Source organism: Entelurus aequoreus, linkage group LG04 (genome assembly GCF_033978785.1).
Source record: "Entelurus aequoreus isolate RoL-2023_Sb linkage group LG04, RoL_Eaeq_v1.1, whole genome shotgun sequence".
NCBI classification, from domain to species: domain Eukaryota; kingdom Metazoa; phylum Chordata; class Actinopteri; order Syngnathiformes; family Syngnathidae; genus Entelurus; species Entelurus aequoreus.
This window is the reverse complement of record NC_084734.1, coordinates 5,919,621-5,946,941: the sequence shown is the minus strand read 5'-3', so window position 1 is coordinate 5,946,941 and position 27,321 is coordinate 5,919,621. Positions and strand designations below refer to the sequence as shown.

Genomic DNA, 27,321 nt, shown 5'->3' with positions numbered 1-27,321 from the left:
ATTTGGGTCAGGATAACAGTGGTACGTACAGTAGTGGTGACACCCAATCATTGAAAATGGAGGAAATAAAAGCTTCCACTTGTGCGGGAAGACTTTGATGGCGAGTGAATGTTGTGCTGGGATGAATAATGACGTCAAGTTGGACTCTCCTCCCCTGACCAATGGCTGTTAGTCCCTCCAGTGTATCTGGGAACAAAGGTGAGGCAGAATCAGCGTCACCTTAGCCGTGACCTGGTATTGTGTTACTGCGTGTTTACCATCCTGCAATAATATCTAATTACACATCAGCACACTTGAAGTCACCCATGAATAATAAATACTTTTATTCAGGTCAAATCTTCTCATAATTTATTAGTTTGTAATGGAAGTGCGACACCGTCAGTCCATCAAAGTGACAAAAAGAAAGACTATCAGCTGATGAAGTGGAAATAGATATTCACTAGGTTTACTCCAGGTTCATTTCAAGGTCACGCCGTGTCCCAATGTTGTCTGTTTTTGGGTTTTTTACACATAAAGAATATGATAAGCATTGTGCTAAATTGCTAGCTTCTTAAAATATAATAATACAACTTATTGAGGAAGTATAGTAAGTCATTTAAGTGTAGAAAGTCAGAAATGTAACTACAGCAGCATTAGTGGGCATTGGCGCCCTCTTGTGGCAAAAGATAGCAATTGCAAAAATCATTCCGCTTCTTTAGGACAGTGACATTTAGCAAAACATTTTTATAATTAATCAAATATATATTACAGCTAACTTTTTGGTCTTTTTTTATGTTACAGGTAAATACTTTTTGCTGAATAAAATAATCCATACGTCTAATGCCAGTGCGGCGTGACGACGGTGAGCGGCTCCCGGTTGTATCCGTTCATAATAGGCCAGGGGTTGAAGTAAGGGAAAACTGGCTCTTTGAATTTGGCATCGTAAAAGGTAAACAGGTGGCTCATGTCCCCGGCGTCATAAAAGCCCACCTCTCCGCGGCCGTAGTCCAAAAAGAGGCCCACCCGCCGAGGAGGCTTGGAGGGATACAACAAGCCGTCCTCCTCCGAGTCCATGCAGGCTTCGTACTCGCACGTGCCGTCTCCGTTGTCCCTCAGCACCACAGTCCAGAAACCGTCCTCGGGGCAAAGGTTGACCTCCTCCTTCCTGTTGACGGAGGCTTGAGCCACGCCGAGACCCCACGCCGTCTTGGAGCCCACCTCCACCTCCCAGTAGTGTCGGCCCGCAGAGAAGGCCTCGGTTCCCAGGACGATGTTGTAGCGGGTGAAGCGCTCCGGGTTGTTGGGCAGGTTAGGCTGAAGTTTGCCCACCTGGACGCTGGTGCCACACGAGGAAACCCACAGGCAGGGGTAGGCCGTGTCCGGGTCCAGGACCACTGCAGTCACAGCTGGGATGGCAGCACAAAACAACAAACTATTATCAGCTTTTTCAAGTGTGGTGAGCGCAGAGTTGGGTGGTCCCCATACCAATATGTTGGTACCGGGACCAAAGTGTGTTTCCATACTTTTCTAAATAAAGGGGACCACAAAAAATGGTATTGTTGTCTTTATTGTAACAACAAATGTTAGTGTACATCAAACATATGTTTATTATTGTACTTTAGTCCTTCAATAAAATAGACAACTTGTCTTTTAGTCGTAAGTAAACAAACAAAGACTCCTAATTAGTCGTATGCAGTAACATATTGTGTCATTTATACACCTATTATTTTCTACACATTATGAGGGACAAACTGTAAAAATGGATTATTAATCTACTTGTTCATTTACTGTTAATATCTGCTTATTTTATGTTTGAACATGTTCTATCTACACTTCTGTTCAAATGTAATAATCACTTATTCTTCTCTTCTTTCATACTTGACATTAGTTGTGGATGATACCACACATTTAGGTATGGATCATGTCGATACCAAGTACTTACAGGATCATACGTTGGTCATAATTTAAGTTCTCATGTGTCCAGGGACATATTTACTGACTTTATAAACATAATATACATTAAAAAAATTTAAAAAATAAAATGTGTGATGCTAAAAAAATATTGATGTAATCATAGTAGTATCGACTAGATACACTACTGTACTTGGTATCATTACAGTGGATGTCAGGTGTAGATCCACCCATGGCATTTGTTGACATTGTGACGGTGGTGAGCTATTGTTTTTTGATTGATTGATTGAGACTTGTATTAGTAGATTGCACAGTGAAGTACATATTCCCTACAATTGACCACTAAATGGTAACACCCCAATAAGTTATTAGTAGATTGCACAGTGAAGTACATATTCCCTACAATTGACCACTAAATGGTAACACCCCAATAAGTTATTAGTAGATTGCACAGTACAGTACATATTCCCTACAATTGACCACTAAATGGTAACACCCCAATAAGTTTTTCCACTTGTTTAAGTCCACGTTAATCAATTCATGGTAAAAAAAAAATCATGGTATCCTCCTACGGTGTGTAGTGAAGCATGTTTAGCTATTCCTCGTCCTGCAGTGATAATGATACTTGTAAGAAACTCACTTTATTTGTCGCCATGGAGGCGAGAATTAGTGATTTGGAAGTAGCTAAAACACTGTGGATGGATGTTAGCCGCTAACTAGCTAGCCATGTGTTAAAGCAGCTCTTCCTGAGGGTGTTTCAGTGTTACAACTTCACCTTTATCTTGACTTTTTACGCCAAAATGCGTCCATTCTCCCTTTTCTGTCTACACACTGTGTCTGCTTGTAAGTACTCTGTGTGTGTGCGCTGCCCAACATGCTCCCCAGCAATGTCACCACGTGACGACAACGACTCACCGTCATGCGCGTTAAAAAAAGGCGGGGAGGGTGGGACCGGTACTTTTTAGAGGCGGTATAGTAGCGAATATGATTGATTAGTATCACGGTACTATACTAGTACCGATATACCGTACAAGTCTAGTGCGTAGGCATTTGTACCTGGCTGGAAAACCTGGCTCATCTTCCTCCAGGTCCTGTACTGCAGAGGTCCAAGAATCTGTCCTGACTGCAGATCCACACTCACCTCTGGGGGGCGCTCAAACAAACTCTCAGCCCTGTAAAGACACAAAGAGTGGCTGAGTCACAACAATTGAGGTACATTCCTATTAATAAAGAAAAGCCAATGATAATCTTATTATTTCACTGTTAGCGTCCTTTACAGCAGGTTTAGTGCAGATTGTTGGACCTGGGGGCCACATTGGACTAAAATAATCTGGCACAATGTGTGTGTGTTGACATATAATAATACAATGGATCTATAATGAATCATTATAATTGAATATTAAGAGTATGTTCAACTTGTTTACTTCCGTGACAACCTCTTTAAAGCTTGTTCATCAATCACAAATAACACACAGCTAAAAATAATCTAACTACTTACAATGGATTGAAATATATATATATACATATGTGTGTGTATATATATACATATGTGTGTGTATATATATGTACAGTATATGTTGTATATATATATATATATATATATATATATATATATATATATATATATATATATATATATTTATATATATGTGTGTATGTATGTATATATATGTATATATATATATATATATATATATATATATATATATATATATATATATATATATATATATATATATATATATATAGTACATTTAAAGGTATTTATTAACTGTCAATTATTCTACAGTTGCAATAAATTTTATTATGTATCTTATGTACTATATCTATATTTCAAAAAATAAAAATAAATTTAAAAAAAAATATATATATATATATATTTACTGTATATCTATAAATATATATATTTAATATATATTACAGTATATAAGATATATAATAAGTTTGATTGCAACTGTAGAATCATTGATAGTTAATAAATGACTACATTTAATTCATACTTCTAATTAAACAGTTTAAAAAAAAATAATTAACAATAACTGACGTGTTACAATATTTGCAACATTAACAAACAAATGATCTGAATAATTAATATTTAACACCAATTTAATATATATTTTTTCTTATCGACCATCATTGAAAATGTGTGTATTTTGTAAATAAACTTAAATAATTGATAGTTAATAAGTACCTACATTTAATTCCTACTTCTAAGTAAACAGAATAGGATTTTTTTCAAAAGAGATAAAGTAATAAGGATGGATGTAAACATAATTTGTCCGGGCAAATAATATATGGTACAATTTTTGTTTTACATTGTGTGGGAGTATAATAAGTGTCATTTTCTCACACAGTTATCATTTAAACATGATTTATTTATTGCCATTTGTAAGTCTGCCCTCTAGCGGCAAGTCAGTCACACTACAAGTAAAGTTGATCATTAAGATAATTAAATGTTTCACGGATTGATTGCTCTTTCCAAAAGTCAGACAAAAATGAGACAAGGTAAATATGAGAGAACTATAAATGAAAAATAATAAGCCACATATTCTTTGACAAGCTGGTACTCACTCACCCTCCAATGAAGTCTTTAATCCCCTAAAATACAAGAAAACTTGCATCATTTTCCATGAGCTCATCATGTTCCTTCATGATGACATCACTCACCTTCAGTTGCTCAGGGTTGTCTTCCTCCATCAGTTTGAGTTGGAGCTGCTCCACCGTGTTCTCCAGCCGACTACTTTGCTGCGTGGCCTCTGTGAGCGCGTCCTCCAGCTGCCTCACTTGCTCCTCTTTCTGCTTCTGCACCTCCTCCTTCACACGCTCCTCCTCCTCCTGGAGGAACTCCCTCAGACCACCAAACTCCGCAGTGATCTGCTCATCCAAATCACCAGCTCGCTCCTGACGGCAAACTTTTTATTACTTTTTTCACCTTCTAAGGACATGATAGCGCACACCTGGGCAAAATACGTCCGGCGGGCCACATGCGGCCCGTTAAGATTTTCAATGCGGCCCGCCGGACGTTCTACATCATGTTTTTTAGACCTTTAACCCCAAAACTGTAGCCGCCATTATGATGTGCAGTGCTGGTTTTACATGAGCGTACGTCTTCAACTATACGAAGTATCTCAGTGGTCCAAATCTGTGCTTGTGGGAGGTTTTATGGGACTTCTTAGGGTCATCTAATCTACGTCACAGCAGCTCAGACCAGGAACAAAGCAGAGTGGGCGGGGCTTGTTTTCAGAGCAGCCAGCCCAAAAGCGTGTGTCAGGAACAGATGCGGAAGCAGATTTTTACGTGATAATATTTCATATTGTAGGTGATTATTACACTTTGCATTCATATTTTGCTGTTTTTTTACATTTTTGTTGTGTTTTGCTTGATTGTAAAAGATGCAAAACTATCGAGGAGATGGTCCGAGAAGTAATAGAGGAGCGACGTTCATATGTTGTTGATATTCAGTGTTTTATTGTTCATAGTTAATATTGTAAATCCCACATAAAAGAGGAGCGACGTTCATATGTTGTTGATATTCAGTGTTTTATTGTTCATAGTTAATATTGTAAATCCCACATAAAAGAGGAGTGATGTTCATATGTTGTTGATATTCAGTGTTTTATTGTTCATAGTTAATATTGTAAATCCCACATAAAAGGAGTGATGTTCATATGTTGTTGATATTCAGTGTTTTATTGTTCATAGTTAATATTGTAAATCCCACATAAAAGAGGAGTGATGTTCATATGTTGTTGATATTCAGTGTTTTATTGTTAATATTGTAAATCCCACTTTCTTTATTTTCATGTACATTTTGGGTCTCCCATTTAGTAAAAAAATGCAAAATTCCATTCTGTTTTTTTGAGGATGTCTATCATAACTTTTTTAGAACTCTATGGGACTTTGTGACTTTTGGTATTAGTGTTCCTGACAAAAAGGGCCCCCAACACACATCCTGTACAGCAGATTGTGTATATATTATTTATACACACATTGGCCCCCCGGACACATTTTCTCTCTCAATGTGGCCCCCAAGTCAAAATATTTGCCCTAATCTCTAAATCCAACATAATCTGTTCTGTGATGCGAGTAAACTTGTCATTTGTTCAAAGAAAGACATTTTCCATAATGAGATGATTATAATTAGAGGGCCATTTTACATCCTTTATTAGCAGTGCAGACATTTCTAAGTTCATTTAGAACACTTGCAACTTTCATTTAAGAGTAAAAATAAGATTACTACAACTAATATGACATTGTAATAACCAATAAAACCCTCAAACCTAACTTTAAGGACAAAGATTAAAGATGAAAATGATTCACATCACACCTACGTCTCTTTTTAACATGATTGTTTGTGTAAAAGTGCATTTCTAAAAGTGTAAAGAAATGTAATGTAAAAACAACCTAATATGATAAAAACAAGTTTCAGTGAATTATGATGAAATGTTTAGGGACAGAACAGAAAGGTCTGCCTACTTCACTTCTCATGTAAAGGTGTGCACCACTTTTCTTGCAAAAATGTCATGAAAACCCAAATAAAAACCCCAAAATGTTCAGAGTAAGCATTTTTTTAAATCCACTAAAGTCCCAAGTGGTCATTTAATGAAAACAAAATAACATCCTAGAAGTATTCTGCTGGAGATCTTTGCCGAGCTGATGGTAGTCCAAACTCACACGTTGTGCTGTTTTTCCCAGTGTGACACCAGTGTGCTGCATTCCCTCCTGATTATACAAAGTAGAGAAGTGTGACACCAGTGTGACACCCTAACCCACGGGTCAGCAACCCGCGGCTCCGGAGCCGCATGCAGCTTGTTGACCACACTGATGCAGCTCAGGTACATACTTGCGTGCCTTACTAGCACTGCAGTAATTGTCCTCTAAAGGACTTACAATCAGCGTGCCAGCCCGGCTACATGTTGCATGTTGTTATTACTTGCACACACAGGAGACAGCAAAGCATACTTAGTCATCAGCCACACAGCTTACACTGACGGTAGCCGTATCAAACAACTTTAACATTGTTACGTTACAAATATGCGCCACACTGTGAACCCACACCAAAAAAGAATGAAAAACACATTTCTGGAGAACATCCCACCGTAACACAACATAAACACAACACAACCATTACCCAGAATCCCATGCACTTGAACTCTTCCGGTCTACATTATACCCCCCCCCCCCCCCACCACCACCAAATCCCCCCACACATCAACCCCTCCCTCTCCGTGCGTTGGTTGAGCGGAAGAGTTAGGGCTGCATGGGATTCTGGGTATTGGCACCGTCAGTGTAAGATGTGTGGCTGCTGATCTAGTACGCCTTGCTGTCGCTTAAGTGAGCAGGTTGAAACTGCATTCTACATGTGGTCGATTAGGTGCACTGTTAGGGCGGACTGTAGAGGGCATCAAAAGCAGTGCCATCACGCTCTGATGTTTGGGAGACTCCTGGCAATAATAAGAGGGATGGCAAGTATGACTCTATCAAGCTCCATTCATTCAAGCTCCACTCTTTCAAAACTCGCGGGCTGCACTAACATCACATTTCCACATTAGAGTTTGTGCTTGTGATTAGAGTGCTTCCATGGTGTGTTGAACCCTTGGTTTTATAAAACTAAGCATTGTATGCGGTGTTTTCTTTTAAAAAAAGTCGTGAAACTTTCCAAAATGGCTCTTTGAGTGGTGAAGGTTGCCGACCCCTGCCCTAGGTAACCCGCAGCTCCGGAGTCACATAGGTCTCATTAACCACCCTGAATAATCCTATTTTCACTCTACTTATTACTAAATTAAGGGTGTGCCCTTATTGCACTGCAGCAATTGTCCTCTATAACATTTTGTAACAGCATGCTAGCCCAGCCACATGTTGCATGTAGCTTTAACTTGCACACGTAGGAGACAGCAAAGCATACTTACTCATCAGCCACACAGCTTACACTGACGGTAGCCGTATCAAACAACTTTAACATTGTTACGTTACAAATATGCGCCACACTGTGAACCCACACCAAAATAGAATGACAAACGCATTTCTGGAGAACATCCCACCGTAACACAACACAACCAATACCCAGAATCCCATGCAGCACTAACTCTTCCGGTCTACATTATACACCCCACTACCACCAAATCCCCCCACACATCACCCCCCCCCTCTGTGCGTCGGTTGAGCGGAAGAGTTAGTGCTGCATGGGATTCTGGGTATTGGCTGTGTTGTGTTTATGTTGTGTTACAGTGCAGATGTTCTCCAGAAATGTGTTTGTCATTCTTTTTTGGTGTGGTTTCACAGTGTGGCGCATATTTGTAACGTAACAGTGTTAAAGTTGTTTTTGTACGACTACCGTCAGTGTAAGATGTGTGGCTGTTGAACTAGTACGCCTTGCTGTCACTTATGTGAGCAAGCTGAAGCTGCATTCTGCATGTGGCAGAGCGGGTACTCTGTTTGGGCAACCTATAGAGGGCGCCAAAAGCAGTGCTATCATGCCCTAATATTCGGGAGCCTCCAGGTAGCAATGAGAGGGTTGGCAAGTTTGAAGTTATCAGGTACCACTCATTGCAAGTCGTGTCCATATTGAAATGCGTGCGGTGCGTGTGTCTGAGACCCCTGGTGTGTCTGAGACTCCTGATTAACAAAACATTTAAGCTTTGTATGTGTGTTTTTCATTTTAAATTTTCAAAAAAATTCTGTCGCTCCTATTATTGTCTTTAATTTGTGAAACTTTCCAAAATGGCTCTTTGAGTGGTGAAGGTTGCCGACTCCTGCCCTAACCCATTCCCTCCTGATTATACAAAGTAGAGAAGTGTGACACCAACGAACACTAAATGTGAAAGCCGCAGAAAGGAAAAGGACAATTAGCTAACTTCCCCTCCAATTTGTTTACTCACATCCTTTCACACAGAAATAGAATTGAAAATGAGTGAATGTGCACTAAAAGTGGCTCAACCACAAACGAGGCTGCATATATTTAGCATTTGTCTTCAAAACACTTACAAAAAAGTGGGACCCTAAAAATGTACTGTGGCACCCCATTTTTATGACTTGATGGGGCCCCTGGGACCCCATTTTGAACGTTCCTAGCGCCAACACTGGTTTTTATACGTATACAATTTAGGTTTTTTTTTAAAGGCACATTTCATGTTAAAACTGCTCGATTTCAATTAATTTCAATGTGAGATGTTTCAAGTGTTCTGCGTTAAGATGATCAAGTGTATTGATAAAAGCACACGGCCTTATCTGATACAACAACCTTGTAAACAAGCTGCTGTCATATCTGTGTTTAACACAGCTCTATTCTGGAGGGCAGTGGAAAAGGCTCTCTGCAGCTTGCTAGGCGTGCGAGCTCTTCTAAATGTGTGTGAGAAAGACAAACATGACATGACGTGTCTGTGCACCACCTCCAGGCGTCATGTCTTAGCAGCCATTTGCATTTTGCAAGGGAGCTCTTGTTCAAAGTGTCTTGTGCTGTGCGATCGCCAGCTATTTCAAACCTTGCGTAATCACAAGTTGCCAGACGACGTGAAGTTAAAGGTGGCCTATTGCAAAAGCACAATTTCTACTTCTGTTTTTTTCTCCCCCAGACATGCACATGAATACAAAGACGCATACCTTGATGAGAAGGATTTTCTCATTGGTTTGTTTTTGGAAAAGTGAGGCATCCTCTGACTGGAGCTGAACTCTCTCCAGAGCCACAGACAGCTGATCCTGCAGTAGGAAAAACAAGATTCTAATCAAAAGATGAGCTCACGGTTTTTTCTGCTCCACCTTAATGGGACTCATAAGACACACGCCCTCCACTTATTGAAGTCTTGGACCCACAAAGTCAAACAAAAGTCCAGTAAAAGCCACTTTTAACCGACTGAGTAGTTTTTAGTGCTCACACTGGCATGGTGAAGTCTTGTTCAAAAACAAACTGTTCCCAAAGGCTGCAAAGAGCAAAACATACATTCCAACCATGCCAGAGTTTATGAAAGTCACCACACAAAGTTGTTACAGCAAAGTTTGTGTAATCACACAAGTAAGACAGCTTTTCATTTGGAGAGCAATACAACACCCCTTTTCATTTGATATAGACAATACTGTATACAAGTCATGGGAGTGTATTCTAGTCAGGTGTTATTGCATGACACCACACTACATGGGAGTGTATTTTAGTCAGGTGTTATTGCATGACACCACACTACATAAGAGTGTATTTTAGTCAGGTGTTATTGCATGACACCACACTACATGGGAGTGTATTTTAGTCAGGTGTTATTGCATGACACCACACTACATGGGAGTGTATTTTAGTCAGGTGTTATTACATGACACCACACTACATGGGAGTGTATTTTAGTCAGGTGTTATTGCATGACACCACACTACATGAGAGTGTATTCTAGTCAGGTGTTATTGCATGACACCACACTACATGGGAGTGTATTTTAGTCAGGTGTTATTGCATGACACCACACTACATGAGAGTGTATTCTAGTCAGGTGTTATTGCATGACACCACACTACATAAGAGTGTATTTTAGTCAGGTGTTATTGCATGACACCACACTACATGGGAGTGTATTTTAGTCAGGTGTTATTGCATGACACCACACTACATGAGAGTGTATTCTAGTCAGGTGTTATTGCATGACACCACACTACATAAGAGTGTATTTTAGTCAGGTGTTATTGCATGACACCACACTACATGGGAGTGTATTTTAGTCAGGTGTTATTGCATGACACCACACTACATGAGAGTGTATTCTAGTCAGGTGTTATTGCATGACACCACACTACATAAGAGTGTATTTTAGTCAGGTGTTATTGCATGACACCACACTACATGAGAGTGTATTTTAGTCAGGTGTTATTGCATGACACCACACTACATGGGAGTGTATTCTAGTCAGGTGTTATTGCATGACACCACACTACATGGGAGTGTATTTTAGTCAGGTGTTATTGCATGACACCACACTACATGGGAGTGTATTTTAGTCAGGTGTTATTGCATGACACCACACTACATGGGAGTGTATTTTAGTCAGGTGTTATTGCATGACACCACACTACATGGGAGTGTATTTTAGTCAGGTGTTATTGCATGACACCACACTACATGAGAGTGTATTTTAGTCAGGTGTTATTGCATGACACCACACTACATGGGAGTGTATTCTAGTCAGGTGTTATTGCATGACACCACACTACATGAGAGTGTATTCTAGTCAGGTGTTATTGCATGACACCACACTACATGGGAGTGTATTTTAGTCAGGTGTTATTGCATGACACCACACTACATGGGAGTGTATTTTAGTCAGGTGTTATTGCATGACACCACACTACATGGGAGTGTATTTTAGTCAGGTGTTATTGCATGACACCACACTACATGAGAGTGTATTCTAGTCAGGTGTTATTGCATGACACCACACTACATGGGAGTGTATTTTAGTCAGGTGTTATTGCATGACACCACACTACATGGGAGTGTATTTTAGTCAGGTGTTATTGCATGACACCACACTACATGGGAGTGTATTTTAGTCAGGTGTTATTGCATGACACCACACTACATGGGAGTGTATTTTAGTCAGGTGTTATTGCATGACACCACACTACATGGGAGTGTATTTTAGTCAGGTGTTATTGCATGACACCACACTACATGGGAGTGTATTCTAGTCAGGTGTTATTGCATGACACCACACTACATGGGAGTGTATTTTAGTCAGGTGTTATTGCATGACACCACACTACATGAGAGTGTATTTTAGTCAGGTGTTATTGCATGACACCACACTACATGGGAGTGTATTTTAGTCAGGTGTTATTGCATGACACCACACTACATGAGAGTGTATTTTAGTCAGGTGTTATTGCATGACACCACACTACATGGGAGTGTATTCTAGTCAGGTGTTATTGCATGACACCACACTACATGGGAGTGTATTTTAGTCAGGTGTTATTGCATGACACCACACTACATGAGAGTGTATTCTAGTCAGGTGTTATTGCATGACACCACACTACATGGGAGTGTATTTTAGTCAGGTGTTATTGCATGACACCACACTACATGGGAGTGTATTTTAGTCAGGTGTTATTGCATGACACCACACTACATAAGAGTGTATTTTAGTCAGGTGTTATTACATGACACCACACTACATGAGAGTGTATTTTAGTCAGGTGTTATTGCATGACACCACACTACATGGGAGTGTATTTTAGTCAGGTGTTATTGCATGACACCACACTACATGGGAGTGTATTTTAGTCAGGTGTTATTGCATGACACCACACTACATGGGAGTGTATTTTAGTCAGGTGTTATTGCATGACACCACACTACATGGGAGTGTATTTTAGTCAGGTGTTATTGCATGACACCACACTACATAAGAGTGTATTTTAGTCAGGTGTTATTACATGACACCACACTACATGGGAGTGTATTTTAGTCAGGTGTTATTGCATGACACCACACTACATGAGAGTGTATTTTAGTCAGGTGTTATTGCATGACACCACACTACATGGGAGTGTATTTTAGTCAGGTGTTATTGCATGACACCACACTACATGGGAGTGTATTTTAGTCAGGTGTTATTACATGACACCACACTACATGAGAGTGTATTTTAGTCAGGTGTTATTGCATGACACCACACTACATGGGAGTGTATTTTAGTCAGGTGTTATTGCATGACACCACACTACATGGGAGTGTATTTTAGTCAGGTGTTATTGCATGACACCACACTACATGGGAGTGTATTTTAGTCAGGTGTTATTGCATGACACCACACTACATGGGAGTGTATTTTAGTCAGGTGTTATTGCATGACACCACACTACATGAGAGTGTATTTTAGTCAGGTGTTATTGCATGACACCACACTACATGGGAGTGTATTTTAGTCAGGTGTTATTGCATGACACCACACTACATGGGAGTGTATTTTAGTCAGGTGTTATTACATGACACCACACTACATGGGAGTGTATTTTAGTCAGGTGTTATTGCATGACACCACACTACATGGGAGTGTATTTTAGTCAGGTGTTATTGCATGACACCACACTACATGGGAGTGTATTTTAGTCAGGTGTTATTGCATGACACCACACTACATAAGAGTGTATTTTAGTCAGGTGTTATTACATGACACCACACTACATGGGAGTGTATTTTAGTCAGGTGTTATTGCATGACACCACACTACATGAGAGTGTATTCTAGTCAGGTGTTATTACATGACACCACACTACATGAGAGTGTATTTTAGTCAGGTGTTATTGCATGACACCACACTACATGGGAGTGTATTTTAGTCAGGTGTTATTGCATGACACCACACTACATGGGAGTGTATTTTAGTCAGGTGTTATTGCATGACACCACACTACATGGGAGTGTATTTTAGTCAGGTGTTATTGCATGACACCACACTACATGGGAGTGTATTTTAGTCAGGTGTTATTGCATGACACCACACTACATAAGAGTGTATTTTAGTCAGGTGTTATTGCATGACACCACACTACATAAGAGTGTATTTTAGTCAGGTGTTATTACATGACACCACACTACATGGGAGTGTATTTTAGTCAGGTGTTATTGCATGACACCACACTACATGGGAGTGTATTTTAGTCAGGTGTTATTGCATGACACCACACTACATGAGAGTGTATTCTAGTCAGGTGTTATTACATGACACCACACTACATGAGAGTGTATTTTAGTCAGGTGTTATTGCATGACACCACACTACATGGGAGTGTATTTTAGTCAGGTGTTATTGCATGACACCACACTACATGGGAGTGTATTTTAGTCAGGTGTTATTGCATGACACCACACTACATGAGAGTGTATTTTAGTCAGGTGTTATTGCATGACACCACACTACATGGGAGTGTATTTTAGTCAGGTGTTATTGCATGACACCACACTACATGGGAGTGTATTTTAGTCAGGTGTTATTGCATGACACCACACTACATGCGAGTGTATTTTAGTCAGGTGTTATTGCATGACACCACACTACATGGGAGTGTATTTTAGTCAGGTGTTATTGCATGACACCACACTACATGAGAGTGTATTTTAGTCAGGTGTTATTGCATGACACCACACTACATGGGAGTGTATTTTAGTCAGGTGTTATTGCATGACACCACACTACATGGGAGTGTATTTTAGTCAGGTGTTATTGCATGACACCACACTACATGGGAGTGTATTTTAGTCAGGTGTTATTGCATGACACCACACTACATGAGAGTGTATTTTAGTCAGGTGTTATTGCATGACACCACACTACATGGGAGTGTATTTTAGTCAGGTGTTATTGCATGACACCACACTACATGAGAGTGTATTTTAGTCAGGTGTTATTGCATGACACCACACTACATGAGAGTGTATTTTAGTCAGGTGTTATTGCATGACACCACACTACATGGGAGTGTATTTTAGTCAGGTGTTATTGCATGACACCACACTACATGGGAGTGTATTTTAGTCAGGTGTTATTGCATGACACCACACTACATGGGAGTGTATTTTAGTCAGGTGTTATTGCATGACACCACACTACATGGGAGTGTATTTTAGTCAGGTGTTATTGCATGACACCACACTACATGGGAGTGTATTTTAGTAAGGTGTTATTGCATGACACCACACTACATGGGAGTGTATTTTAGTCAGGTGTTATTGCATGACACACCAGGGCCCGAGCAAGGATATTAAACCAAGTATTAATACGATTCATTGAGTGTTCACATGGTACAAAAAAAAAGAAGAAGAATAATAAATATCTTCAACCTTTAAAAAAATGGATAATCTAATTCGTCTCCAAGGTCGGGGGTTGGAGTCGCATGCTGGCCATTCTAAGACCGTCATTTCCAGGAATGATCTCACCTTCTGATTTACTAATGGTTTCTAATGTTGTAAGAATGTGTAGAATAAATATTACATTTCAAAATTTCTGTCAACAAAGATTTGCCTCCGCCTGCGACACGTAGTCATTTTGATAGTAGGCTAATATAGCTAATATAGACACTTACATCATGTGTTGCCTTCATTATAACACTTATATAAGACTTTTAAAGTCATTTTTATAGTAGGCTAATATAGCTAATATAGACACTTACATCATGTGTTGCCTTCATTATAACACTTATATAAGACTTTTAAAGTCATTTTGATAGTAGGCTAATATAGCTAATATAGACACTTACATCATGTGTTGTCTTCATTATAACACTTATATAAGACTTTTAAAGTCATTTTGATAGTAGGCTAATATAGCTAATATAGACACTTACATCATGTGTTGCCTTCATTATAACACTTATATAAGACTTTTCATTTTTTGCGGCTCCAGACAGATTTGTTTTTTGTATTTTTGGTCCAATATGACTCTTTCAATGTTTTGGGTTGCTGACCCCTGTCCTCGGTGAACCATAAATGACTTTACTATTTAATTACGATAACTTTAATTATTGTGTGTATGTCTAATAGTGATGTATTTAATATTTGTTTACTTCCTTATTGTACATTAATTTATTTATTCACTGTTCTGTTACAAATGGAGAACAAACACATGGGACAAAACTGCTTTGATACGAAAAGGGGTAGGATTAAATAAGCTCTGCTTCTTCCTACTCCTTTTCGGACAGTGAAACAACTGGAAATATGTGATGTATTATGTTGTAATTGTATTGTATGTTTGAAATGAACTGAAATACTTCATATATTTCCATTGCACGGACATATGCTAAATAATTAAAGACAACGAGCCCTTTTGTCAAGACAATGTGTGCCATACTTAGTAGCTACTTAACTACAGGAAATAACTATATAAAAAGGTCATTGTGGGAGATGTCCTAAACTTTGCCCACCAAATGCCGCACACTGAAAAGTCAAAAGCATGCAGGGGTCATTTTGATATGTTTTTATTTTGTTAAAAAAAAAAAAAAAGTTTAAGAAAAGACAAAACGTTTTGTCAGTTGTCTGTTAAAATGACAAAGTGTTAGTATCAATATTTAAGTTTTTTATCATTTCATAGTCTTTTTACTTGTATTTTTCCTGTTTTATGTTTTGATTTTATCCCGACAATATTCTGTGAACACGCCTGTCCTAAACTATTTGATTATTACAATTAACTTAACATTAATATTAATTACTAATTAATTATTATTAATTACATATTATTAACATTAATACAACATTAATAAATCAGCTAAATATCTAGTTGGCTATGTAAATACAATAAACAAAAAGGTGGCTATATAGGTGGCCAGATGTAAATACAATAACTAGATGACGACATATATTTGTGTAAATCAGGGGGGTCAAACTCTTTTTAGCTCAGAGGCCGCAGGGAGGAAAATCTATTCCCAAGTGGGCTGTAATCATGGCACGATAACTTAAAAATAAAGACAACTCCAGGTAGTTTTCTTTGGCCAAAAAAGCACATTATGAAAACGTACAAATCACAAATAATCCTCTGGACAAAACACTTCAAGTTTGTTGAAAATTCTGAAGAAATTGGTGCAGCTTGAAAAACACAACGAGCTTAGACTTCAGTCTCAGTGTTTCTACGAAGCCAGGATGAAACTTGAAGTCTTTCTGGGATTGAATCCGGTGCTAACTCAACAAACCACAAGAAACGGAGGTCAAAACTATTCAAAAGGGTTAAGTTCACTTTTCTTGTGTTTGACAGACATTTTGGGGCGAGGAGGGTGACGAATAACTTTGTGTTCAAAGTGGAAGACATAAAACGACAGGTTTGAAGTTTCATGTGGGTGAAAAACCTGTTTGCGGGCCTGATCCCGCCCTGATGACACCCCTGGTGTAAATGCAATACAAATACACCTTTGTCTCCACCAGGCTAGACTACTGCAACTCACTCGTTGTGGGGATCCCCAGCAAGAAGATCCAGAAGCTGCACTACTTACACAATAGTGCTGCTAGGACACCTAACCCCAGCAAGAAGATCCAGAAGCTGCACTACTTACACAATAGTGCTGCTAGGACACCTAACCCCAGCAAGAAGATCCAGAAGCTGCAGTACTTACACAATAGTGCTGCTAGGACACCTAACCCCAGCAAGAAGATCCAGAAGCTGTAGTACTTACACAATAGTGCTGCTAGAACACGTAACCCCAGCAAGAAGATCCAGAAGCTGCACTACTTACACAATAGTGCTGCTAGGACACCTAACCCCAGCAAGAAGATCCAGAAGCTGCATTACTTACACAATAGTGCTGCTAGGACACCTAACCCCAGCAAGAAGATCCAGAAGCTGTAGTACTTACACAATAGTGCTGCTAGGACACCTAACCCCAGCAAGAAGATCCAGAAGCTGTAGTACTTACACAATAGTGCTGCTAGAACACCTAACCCCAGCAAGAAGATCCAGAAGCTGCACTACTTACACAATAGTGCTGCTAGGACACCTAACCCCAGCAAGAAGATCCAGAAGCTGCAGTACTTACACAATAGTGCTGCTAGGACACCTAACCCCAGCAAGAAGATCCAGAAGCTGCACTACTTACAGAATAGTGCTGCTAGGACACCTAACCCCAGCAAGAAGATCCAGAAGCTGCATTACTTACACAATAGTGCTGCTAGGACACCTAACCCCAGCAAGAAGATCCAGAAGCTGCACTACTTACACAATAGTGCTGCTAGGACACCTAACCCCAGCAAGAAGATCCAGAAGCTGCACTACTTACACAATAGTGCTGCTAGGACACCTAACCCCAGCAAGAAGATCCAGAAGCTGCAGTACTTACACAATAGTGCTGCTAGGACACCTAACCCCAGCAAGAAGATCCAGAAGCTGTAGTACTTACACAATAGTGCTGCTAGGACACCTAACCCCAGTAAGAAGATCCAGAAGCTGCAGTACTTACACAATAGTGCTGCTAGGACACCTAACCCCAGCAAGAAGATCCAGAAGCTGCATTACTTACACAATAGTGCTGCTAGGACACCTAACCCCAGCAAGAAGATCCAGAAGCTGCATTACTTACACAATAGTGCTGCTAGGACACCTAACCCCAGCAAGAAGATCCAGAAGCTGCACTACTTACACAATAGTGCTGCTAGGACACCTAACCCCAGCAAGAAGATCCAGAAGCTGTAGTACTTACACAATAGTGCTGCTAGGACACCTAACCCCAGCAAGAAGATCCAGAAGCTGCACTACTTACACAATAGTGCTGCTAGGACACCTAACCCCAGCAAGAAGATCCAGAAGCTGCACTACTTACACAATAGTGCTGCTAGGACACCTAACCCCAGCAAGAAGATCCAGAAGCTGCACTACTTACACAATAGTGCTGCTAGGACACCTAACCCCAGCAAGAAGATCCAGAAGCTGCACTACTTACACAATAGTGCTGCTAGGACACCTAACCCCAGCAAGAAGATCCAGAAGCTGCATTACTTACACAATAGTGCTGCTAGGACACCTAACCCCAGCAAGAAGATCCAGAAGCTGCACTACTTACACAATAGTGCTGCTAGGACACCTAACCCCAGCAAGAAGATCCAGAAGCTGCATTACTTACACAATAGTGCTGCTAGGACACCTAACCCCAGCAAGAAGATCCAGAAGCTGCAGTACTTACACAATAGTGCTGCTAGGACACCTAACCCCAGCAAGAAGATCCAGAAGCTGTAGTACTTACACAATAGTGCTGCTAGGACACCTAACCCCAGCAAGAAGATCCAGAAGCTGTAGTACTTACACAATAGTGCTGCTAGGACACCTAACCCCAGTAAGAAGATCCAGAAGCTGCAGTACTTACACAATAGTGCTGCTAGGACACCTAACCCCAGCAAGAAGATCCAGAAGCTGTAGTACTTACACAATAGTGCTGCTAGAACACGTAACCCCAGCAAGAAGATCCAGAAGCTGCACTACTTACACAATAGTGCTGCTAGGACACCTAACCCCAGCAAGAAGATCCAGAAGCTGTAGTACTTACACAATAGTGCTGCTAGAACACGTAACCCCAGCAAGAAGATCCAGAAGCTGCACTACTTACACAATAGTGCTGCTAGGACACCTAACCCCAGCAAGAAGATCCAGAAGCTGTAGTACTTACACAATAGTGCTGCTAGAACACGTAACCCCAGCAAGAAGATCCAGAAGCTGCACTACTTACACAATAGTGCTGCTAGGACACCTAACCCCAGCAAGAAGATCCAGAAGCTGCATTACTTACACAATAGTGCTGCTAGGACACCTAACCCCAGCAAGAAGATCCAGAAGCTGCACTACTTACACAATAGTGCTGCTAGGACACCTAACCCCAGCAAGAAGATCCAGAAGCTGTAGTACTTACACAATAGTGCTGCTAGGACACCTAACCCCAGCAAGAAGATCCAGAAGCTGCAGTACTTACACAATAGTGCTGCTAGGACACCTAACCCCAGCAAGAAGATCCAGAAGCTGTAGTACTTACACAATAGTGCTGCTAGAACACGTAACCCCAGCAAGAAGATCCAGAAGCTGCACTACTTACACAATAGTGCTGCTAGGACACCTAACCCCAGCAAGAAGATCCAGAAGCTGTAGTACTTACACAATAGTGCTGCTAGAACACGTAACCCCAGCAAGAAGATCCAGAAGCTGCACTACTTACACAATAGTGCTGCTAGGACACCTAACCCCAGCAAGAAGATCCAGAAGCTGTAGTACTTACACAATAGTGCTGCTAGAACACGTAACCCCAGCAAGAAGATCCAGAAGCTGCACTACTTACACAATAGTGCTGCTAGGACACCTAACCCCAGCAAGAAGATCCAGAAGCTGCATTACTTACACAATAGTGCTGCTAGGACACCTAACCCCAGCAAGAAGATCCAGAAGCTGCACTACTTACACAATAGTGCTGCTAGGACACCTAACCCCAGCAAGAAGATCCAGAAGCTGTAGTACTTACACAATAGTGCTGCTAGGACACCTAACCCCAGCAAGAAGATCCAGAAGCTGTAGTACTTACACAATAGTGCTGCTAGGACACCTAACCCCAGCAAGAAGATCCAGAAGCTGTAGTACTTACACAATAGTGCTGCTAGGACACCTAACCCCAGCAAGAAGATCCAGAAGCTGTAGTACTTACACAATAGTGCTGCTAGGACACCTAACCCCAGCAAGAAGATCCAGAAGCTGCACTACTTACACAATAGTGCTGCTAGGACACCTAACCCCAGCAAGAAGATCCAGAAGCTGCACTACTTACACAATAGTGCTGCTAGGACACCTAACCCCAGCAAGAAGATCCAGAAGCTGTAGTACTTACACAATAGTGCTGCTAGGACACCTAACCCCAGCAAGAAGATCCAGAAGCTGCACTACTTACACAATAGTGCTGCTAGGACACCTAACCCCAGCAAGAAGATCCAGAAGCTGCACTACTTACACAATAGTGCTGCTAGGACACCTAACCCCAGCAAGAAGATCCAGAAGCTGCATTACTTACACAATAGTGCTGCTAGGACACCTAACCCCAGCAAGAAGATCCAGAAGCTGCACTACTTACACAATAGTGCTGCTAGGACACCTAACCCCAGCAAGAAGATCCAGAAGCTGCATTACTTACACAATAGTGCTGCTAGGACACCTAACCCCAGCAAGAAGATCCAGAAGCTGCAGTACTTACACAATAGTGCTGCTAGGACACCTAACCCCAGCAAGAAGATCCAGAAGCTGTAGTACTTACACAATAGTGCTGCTAGAACACGTAACCCCAGCAAGAAGATCCAGAAGCTGCACTACTTACACAATAGTGCTGCTAGGACACCTAACCCCAGCAAGAAGATCCAGAAGCTGTAGTACTTACACAATAGTGCTGCTAGAACACGTAACCCCAGCAAGAAGATCCAGAAGCTGCACTACTTACACAATAGTGCTGCTAGGACACCTAACCCCAGCAAGAAGATCCAGAAGCTGTAGTACTTACACAATAGTGCTGCTAGAACACGTAACCCCAGCAAGAAGATCCAGAAGCTGCACTACTTACACAATAGTGCTGCTAGGACACCTAACCCCAGCAAGAAGATCCAGAAGCTGCATTACTTACACAATAGTGCTGCTAGGACACCTAACCCCAGCAAGAAGATCCAGAAGCTGCACTACTTACACAATAGTGCTGCTAGGACACCTAACCCCAGCAAGAAGATCCAGAAGCTGTAGTACTTACACAATAGTGCTGCTAGGACACCTAACCCCAGCAAGAAGATCCAGAAGCTGTAGTACTTACACAATAGTGCTGCTAGGACACCTAACCCCAGCAAGAAGATCCAGAAGCTGCATTACTTACACAATAGTGCTGCTAGGACACCTAACCCCAGCAAGAAGATCCAGAAGCTGCACTACTTACACAATAGTGCTGCTAGGACACCTAACCCCAGCAAGAAGATCCAGAAGCTGCACTACTTACACAATAGTGCTGCTAGGACACCTAACCCCAGCAAGAAGATCCAGAAGCTGTAGTACTTACACAATAGTGCTGCTAGGACACCTAACCCCAGCAAGAAGATCCAGAAGCTGCACTACTTACACAATAGTGCTGCTAGGACACCTAACCCCAGCAAGAAGATCCAGAAGCTGCACTACTTACACAATAGTGCTGCTAGGACACCTAACCCCAGCAAGAAGATCCAGAAGCTGCACTACTTACACAATAGTGCTGCTAGGACACCTAACCCCAGCAAGAAGATCCAGAAGCTGCATTACTTACACAATAGTGCTGCTAGGACACCTAACCCCAGCAAGAAGATCCAGAAGCTGCAGTACTTACACAATAGTGCTGCTAGGACACCTAACCCCAGCAAGAAGATCCAGAAGCTGTAGTACTTACACAATAGTGCTGCTAGGACACCTAACCCCAGCAAGAAGATCCAGAAGCTGTAGTACTTACACAATAGTGCTGCTAGGACACCTAACCCCAGCAAGAAGATCCAGAAGCTGTAGTACTTACACAATAGTGCTGCTAGGACACCTAACCCCAGCAAGAAGATCCAGAAGCTGCACTACTTACACAATAGTGCTGCTAGGACACCTAACCCCAGCAAGAAGATCCAGAAGCTGTAGTACTTACACAATAGTGCTGCTAGGACACCTAACCCCAGCAAGAAGATCCAGAAGCTGTAGTACTTACACAATAGTGCTGCTAGGACACCTAACCCCAGCAAGAAGATCCAGAAGCTGTAGTACTTACACAATAGTGCTGCTAGGACACCTAACCCCAGCAAGAAGATCCAGAAGCTGCACTACTTACACAATAGTGCTGCTAGGACACCTAACCCCAGCAAGAAGATCCAGAAGCTGCACTACTTACACAATAGTGCTGCTAGGACACCTAACCCCAGCAAGAAGATCCAGAAGCTGTAGTACATACACAATAGTGCTGCTAGGACACCTAACCCCAGCAAGAAGATCCAGAAGCTGCACTACTTACACAATAGTGCTGCTAGGACACCTAACCCCAGCAAGAAGATCCAGAAGCTGCACTACTTACACAATAGTGCTGCTAGGACACCTAACCCCAGCAAGAAGATCCAGAAGCTGTAGTACATACACAATAGTGCTGCTAGGACACCTAACCCCAGCAAGAAGATCCAGAAGCTGCACTACTTACACAATAGTGCTGCTAGGACACCTAACCCCAGCAAGAAGATCCAGAAGCTGCACTACTTACACAATAGTGCTGCTAGGACACCTAACCCCAGCAAGAAGATCCAGAAGCTGCACTACTTACACAATAGTGCTGCTAGGACACCTAACCCCAGCAAGAAGATCCAGAAGCTGCATTACTTACACAATAGTGCTGCTAGGACACCTAACCCCAGCAAGAAGATCCAGAAGCTGCACTACTTACACAATAGTGCTGCTAGGACACCTAACCCCAGCAAGAAGATCCAGAAGCTGCATTACTTACACAATAGTGCTGCTAGGACACCTAACCCCAGCAAGAAGATCCAGAAGCTGCAGTACTTACACAATAGTGCTGCTAGGACACCTAACCCCAGCAAGAAGATCCAGAAGCTGCACTACTTACACAATAGTGCTGCTAGGACACCTAACCCCAGCAAGAAGATCCAGAAGCTGCATTACTTACACAATAGTGCTGCTAGGACACCTAACCCCAGCAAGAAGATCCAGAAGCTGCATTACTTACACAATAGTGCTGCTAGGACACCTAACCCCAGCAAGAAGATCCAGAAGCTGCAGTACTTACACAATAGTGCTGCTAGGACACCTAACCCCAGCAAGAAGATCCAGAAGCTGCAGTACTTACACAATAGTGCTGCTAGGACACCTAACCCCAGCAAGAAGATCCAGAAGCTGCACTACTTACACAATAGTGCTGCTAGGACACCTAACCCCAGCAAGAAGATCCAGAAGCTGCATTACTTACACAATAGTGCTGCTAGGACACCTAACCCCAGCAAGAAGATCCAGAAGCTGCATTACTTACACAATAGTGCTGCTAGGACACCTAACCCCAGCAAGAAGATCCAGAAGCTGCAGTACTTACACAATAGTGCTGCTAGGACACCTAACCCCAGCAAGAAGATCCAGAAGCTGTAGTACTTACACAATAGTGCTGCTAGGACACCTAACCCCAGCAAGAAGATCCAGAAGCTGTAGTACTTACACAATAGTGCTGCTAGGACACCTAACCCCAGCAAGAAGATCCAGAAGCTGTAGTACTTACACAATAGTGCTGCTAGGACACCTAACCCCAGCAAGAAGATCCAGAAGCTGTAGTACTTACACAATAGTGCTGCTAGGACACCTAACCCCAGCAAGAAGATCCAGAAGCTGCACTACTTACACAATAGTGCTGCTAGGACACCTAACCCCAGCAAGAAGATCCAGAAGCTGTAGTACTTACACAATAGTGCTGCTAGGACACCTAACCCCAGCAAGAAGATCCAGAAGCTGTAGTACTTACACAATAGTGCTGCTAGGACACCTAACCCCAGCAAGAAGATCCAGAAGCTGTAGTACTTACACAATAGTGCTGCTAGGACACCTAACCCCAGCAAGAAGATCCAGAAGCTGCATTACTTACACAATAGTGCTGCTAGGACACCTAACCCCAGCAAGAAGATCCAGAAGCTGCACTACTTACACAATAGTGCTGCTAGGACACCTAACCCCAGCAAGAAGATCCAGAAGCTGTAGTACTTACACAATAGTGCTGCTAGGACACCTAACCCCAGCAAGAAGATCCAGAAGCTGCACTACTTACACAATAGTGCTGCTAGGACACCTAACCCCAGCAAGAAGATCCAGAAGCTGCACTACTTACACAATAGTGCTGCTAGGACACCTAACCCCAGCAAGAAGATCCAGAAGCTGCACTACTTACACAATAGTGCTGCTAGGACACCTAACCCCAGCAAGAAGATCCAGAAGCTGCACTACTTACACAATAGTGCTGCTAGGACACCTAACCCCAGCAAGAAGATCCAGAAGCTGTAGTACTTACACAATAGTGCTGCTAGGATCCTGATGAGAGTGTGGAAATACGACCACATCACACCAACTCTCAAATCCCTTCACTGGCTTCCTGTTCCACTCAGGATTGAATACAAAGTCTCAATACTAACCCACAGAACTGCTCACCCCCAAATCCTCCACACGACACCTCCGCTCCGGACAGGCTAACCTCCTCCAACCTCCGAGGACACAGCTGTGAGTTATATTTATATAGCGCTTTTCTCTAGTGACTCAAAGCGCTTTACATAGTAAAAAGCCAGTATCTAAGTTGCATTTAAACTGTCATGTCTGTGTTGGTCATGTTTTTGTTTGGTTTTTGGACACTTTTTAGTTTCACTCCCTTGCTTTGTCACCATAGTAACCATTAGTTTCACCTGGTTCACATCCTCATGTCACGCACCTGTCTCACGTTTTCACATTTTGAGTCACGCACCTGCTGTCACTAATCATGTTTAAGCTCCCAGTTGCCATCACCTTCTCCACACTTGATGATAACTCTGTCACCCGTGCTTCCATAGTCCATGCTGATCTTCTCATGACAAGTAAGTTTTTGTTTAATGTTTATAGTTTTTGTGCCCGCGTGCAAGTTTTTTGTTTTCATAGCCAAGTTGTTTTACCTCCGCTGTGAGCGCCTTTTGTTTATACCGTTTTGAGCTTAGTTAGTGTAAAATAAAATCATGTCCTTACCTCCACGCCATGTCCGCTTCAGTTTTGAGCTTAGTTAGTGTAAAATAAAATCATGTCCTTACCTCCACGCCATGTCCGCTTCAGTTTTGAGCTTAGTTAGTGTAAAATAAGATCATGTCCTTACCTCCACGCCATGTTTGCTTCAGTTCCTTTGCATGTCGGGAAAGCAACACCCGCAGGAAACTACCCCATAGTCCATGTCCTGACATAAAGCAGTGTGGGTGGCACTGGGAGCAGGTGGGTAAAGTGTCTTGCCCAAGGACACAACGGCAGACACTAGGATGGCGGAAGCGGGAATCAAACCTGGAACCCTCAAGTTGCTGGCATGGCCACTTTACCAACCGAGCTATGCCGCCCCAAGCTCCGAACTATGGGAGACAGGGCTTTATGCTCCGCAGCTCCCAGTCTGTGGAACGCTCTCCCTGACCACCTGAGGGCACCACAGACTGTGGATGCTTTTAAAAAAGGCTTACAAACCCTTTTTTAAAAAGCCTTTTTTTTTAGATATATGCATGCTAGTTCTAGCTATTAGGCTGTTCTAGTTTTTATTTTTATTTATATTTATTATATTTTTATTTTTGTAACACACTGTAGCACTTTGAGGTTGTTTGCTCAATGTAAAGTGCTTTTTTACAAATAAAATCTTATTATTATTATTATTATTATTATTACAAAGATGACTTAGGTCCTCCGAGGACAAAGCTCCAAACTATGGGAGACTGGGCTCTCTGCTCCGCTGCTCCCAGTCTGTGGAACGCTCTCCCTGACCACCTGAGGGCACCACAGACTGTGGATGCTTTTAAAAAAAGGCTTAAAACCCTTCTTTTTTTTAAAAAACATGTTTTTAGATATGTGTGCTAGTTCTAGCTAGTAGGCTGTTCTAGTTTTTATTTTTATTTATTATATTTTTATTTTTGTAACACACTGTAGCACTTTGAGGTTGTTTGCTCAATGTAAAGTGCTTTTTTACAAATAAAATCTTATTATTATTATTATTACAAAGATGACTTAGGTCCTCCGAGGACAAAGCTCCAAACTATGGGAGACCGGGCTCTCTGCTCCGCCGCTCCCAGTCTGTGGAACGCTCTCCCTGACCACCTGAGGGCACCACAGACTGCGGATGCTTTTAAAAAAGGCTTAAAAACAAACATGTTTTTAGATATATGTGTGCTAGTTCTAGCTATTAGGTTGTTCTAGTTTTTATTTTTTTAAATTATATTTTTATTTTTGTAATACACTGTAGCACTTTGAGGTAGTTTGCTCAATGTAAAGTGCTTTTTTACAAATAAAATCTATTATTATTAAGATGACTTAGGTGGCCAGATATATGCCTGTGTAAATACAAGAAGTAAAGAGGTACCTTGTAGTTCTCAAAGGCCTCGTTGATCGGGATGACGTTGTGCGTCTTGTGGTCCCTCGACATGCCGCAAACCAGACAGATGGGCAGCTGGTCGTCCTCGCAGTAAAGTTTCAGTTTCTCCTCATGCTCCTCGCACACGTCCGGCCCATAAAGCCGCGGCCAGAGTCCGATGGAAGAAGCCACGCTGCCCATGCTCGAGCCGGCCTCCCGCTCCTCCAGCTCCTCGGCCACACCATCCGGGTCATCGCAGCCGGGCGGCAGCGCGACCCCGGCGGCGTCCATGGCCCGGCCTCGACGAACACTATCCACCACGTTGCGCAGGAGCGAGTTGGGTCGCAGTTTACGGCCGCAAGTCTTGCGGCACTTGGGACAAGAAGCGAGTTCGTCCGCCTTGGCCTCCCAGCAATGGACGATGCACACCTGGCAGAAATGGTGGCCGCACTCCAAGATGACCGGCTCAAGGAAGAGCTCCAAGCACACCGGACAGGTGAGTTCTAACTGGAGTTCTTCAAGAGCGCCGGCCTCCGCCATTGTGCTCCGGTGCGCTCATAGTCCTGGCACACAAGAAGCGACTCGACTTTGACGTCTTCCACTCCTCGCTAAAGGGGGCGTGGCCTCAGATGGAGACATTTTCCTGTCTTTCACGAGCAAATACCGGAAGAAGACGTGCTGCAACAGGCTTAGCGACAAAACACACCGAATAGCAGAGGTGTGGACTCGAGTCACGTGACTTGGACTCGAGTCATGAATTTGATGACTTTAGACTGGACTTGACAAAATGTAAAGAGACTTGCAACTCGACTTGGACTTTAACATCAATGACTTGTAACTTCACTTGGACTTTAACATCAATGA

General features: G+C 42.0%; 1 protein-coding gene across 2 annotated transcripts; it reads right to left on the bottom strand.

Annotated features, from left to right (window-relative positions):
• Positions 1–27,061, bottom strand: LOC133648223 (zinc-binding protein A33-like). 2 transcript variants are annotated; one of them, XM_062044098.1, is made up of 7 exons: positions 26,467–27,061; positions 9,490–9,585; positions 4,558–4,791; positions 4,466–4,488; positions 2,947–3,062; positions 970–1,385; positions 1–186 (listed from the first exon to the last, which is right to left on the bottom strand). In XM_062044098.1, the coding sequence occupies exons 1-7, from the start codon at positions 26,995–26,997 to the stop codon at positions 169–171; spliced, it is 1,434 nt and encodes a 477-aa protein (XP_061900082.1). In that variant the 5' UTR covers positions 26,998–27,061; the 3' UTR covers positions 1–168. The 2 variants fall into 2 exon arrangements, with proteins under 2 accessions (XP_061900082.1, XP_061900081.1); XM_062044097.1 differs by lacking the exon at positions 1–186 and having other exon boundaries at positions 365–1,385; positions 26,467–27,058.
• Between the last annotated feature and the right edge of the window lie 260 nt (positions 27,062–27,321).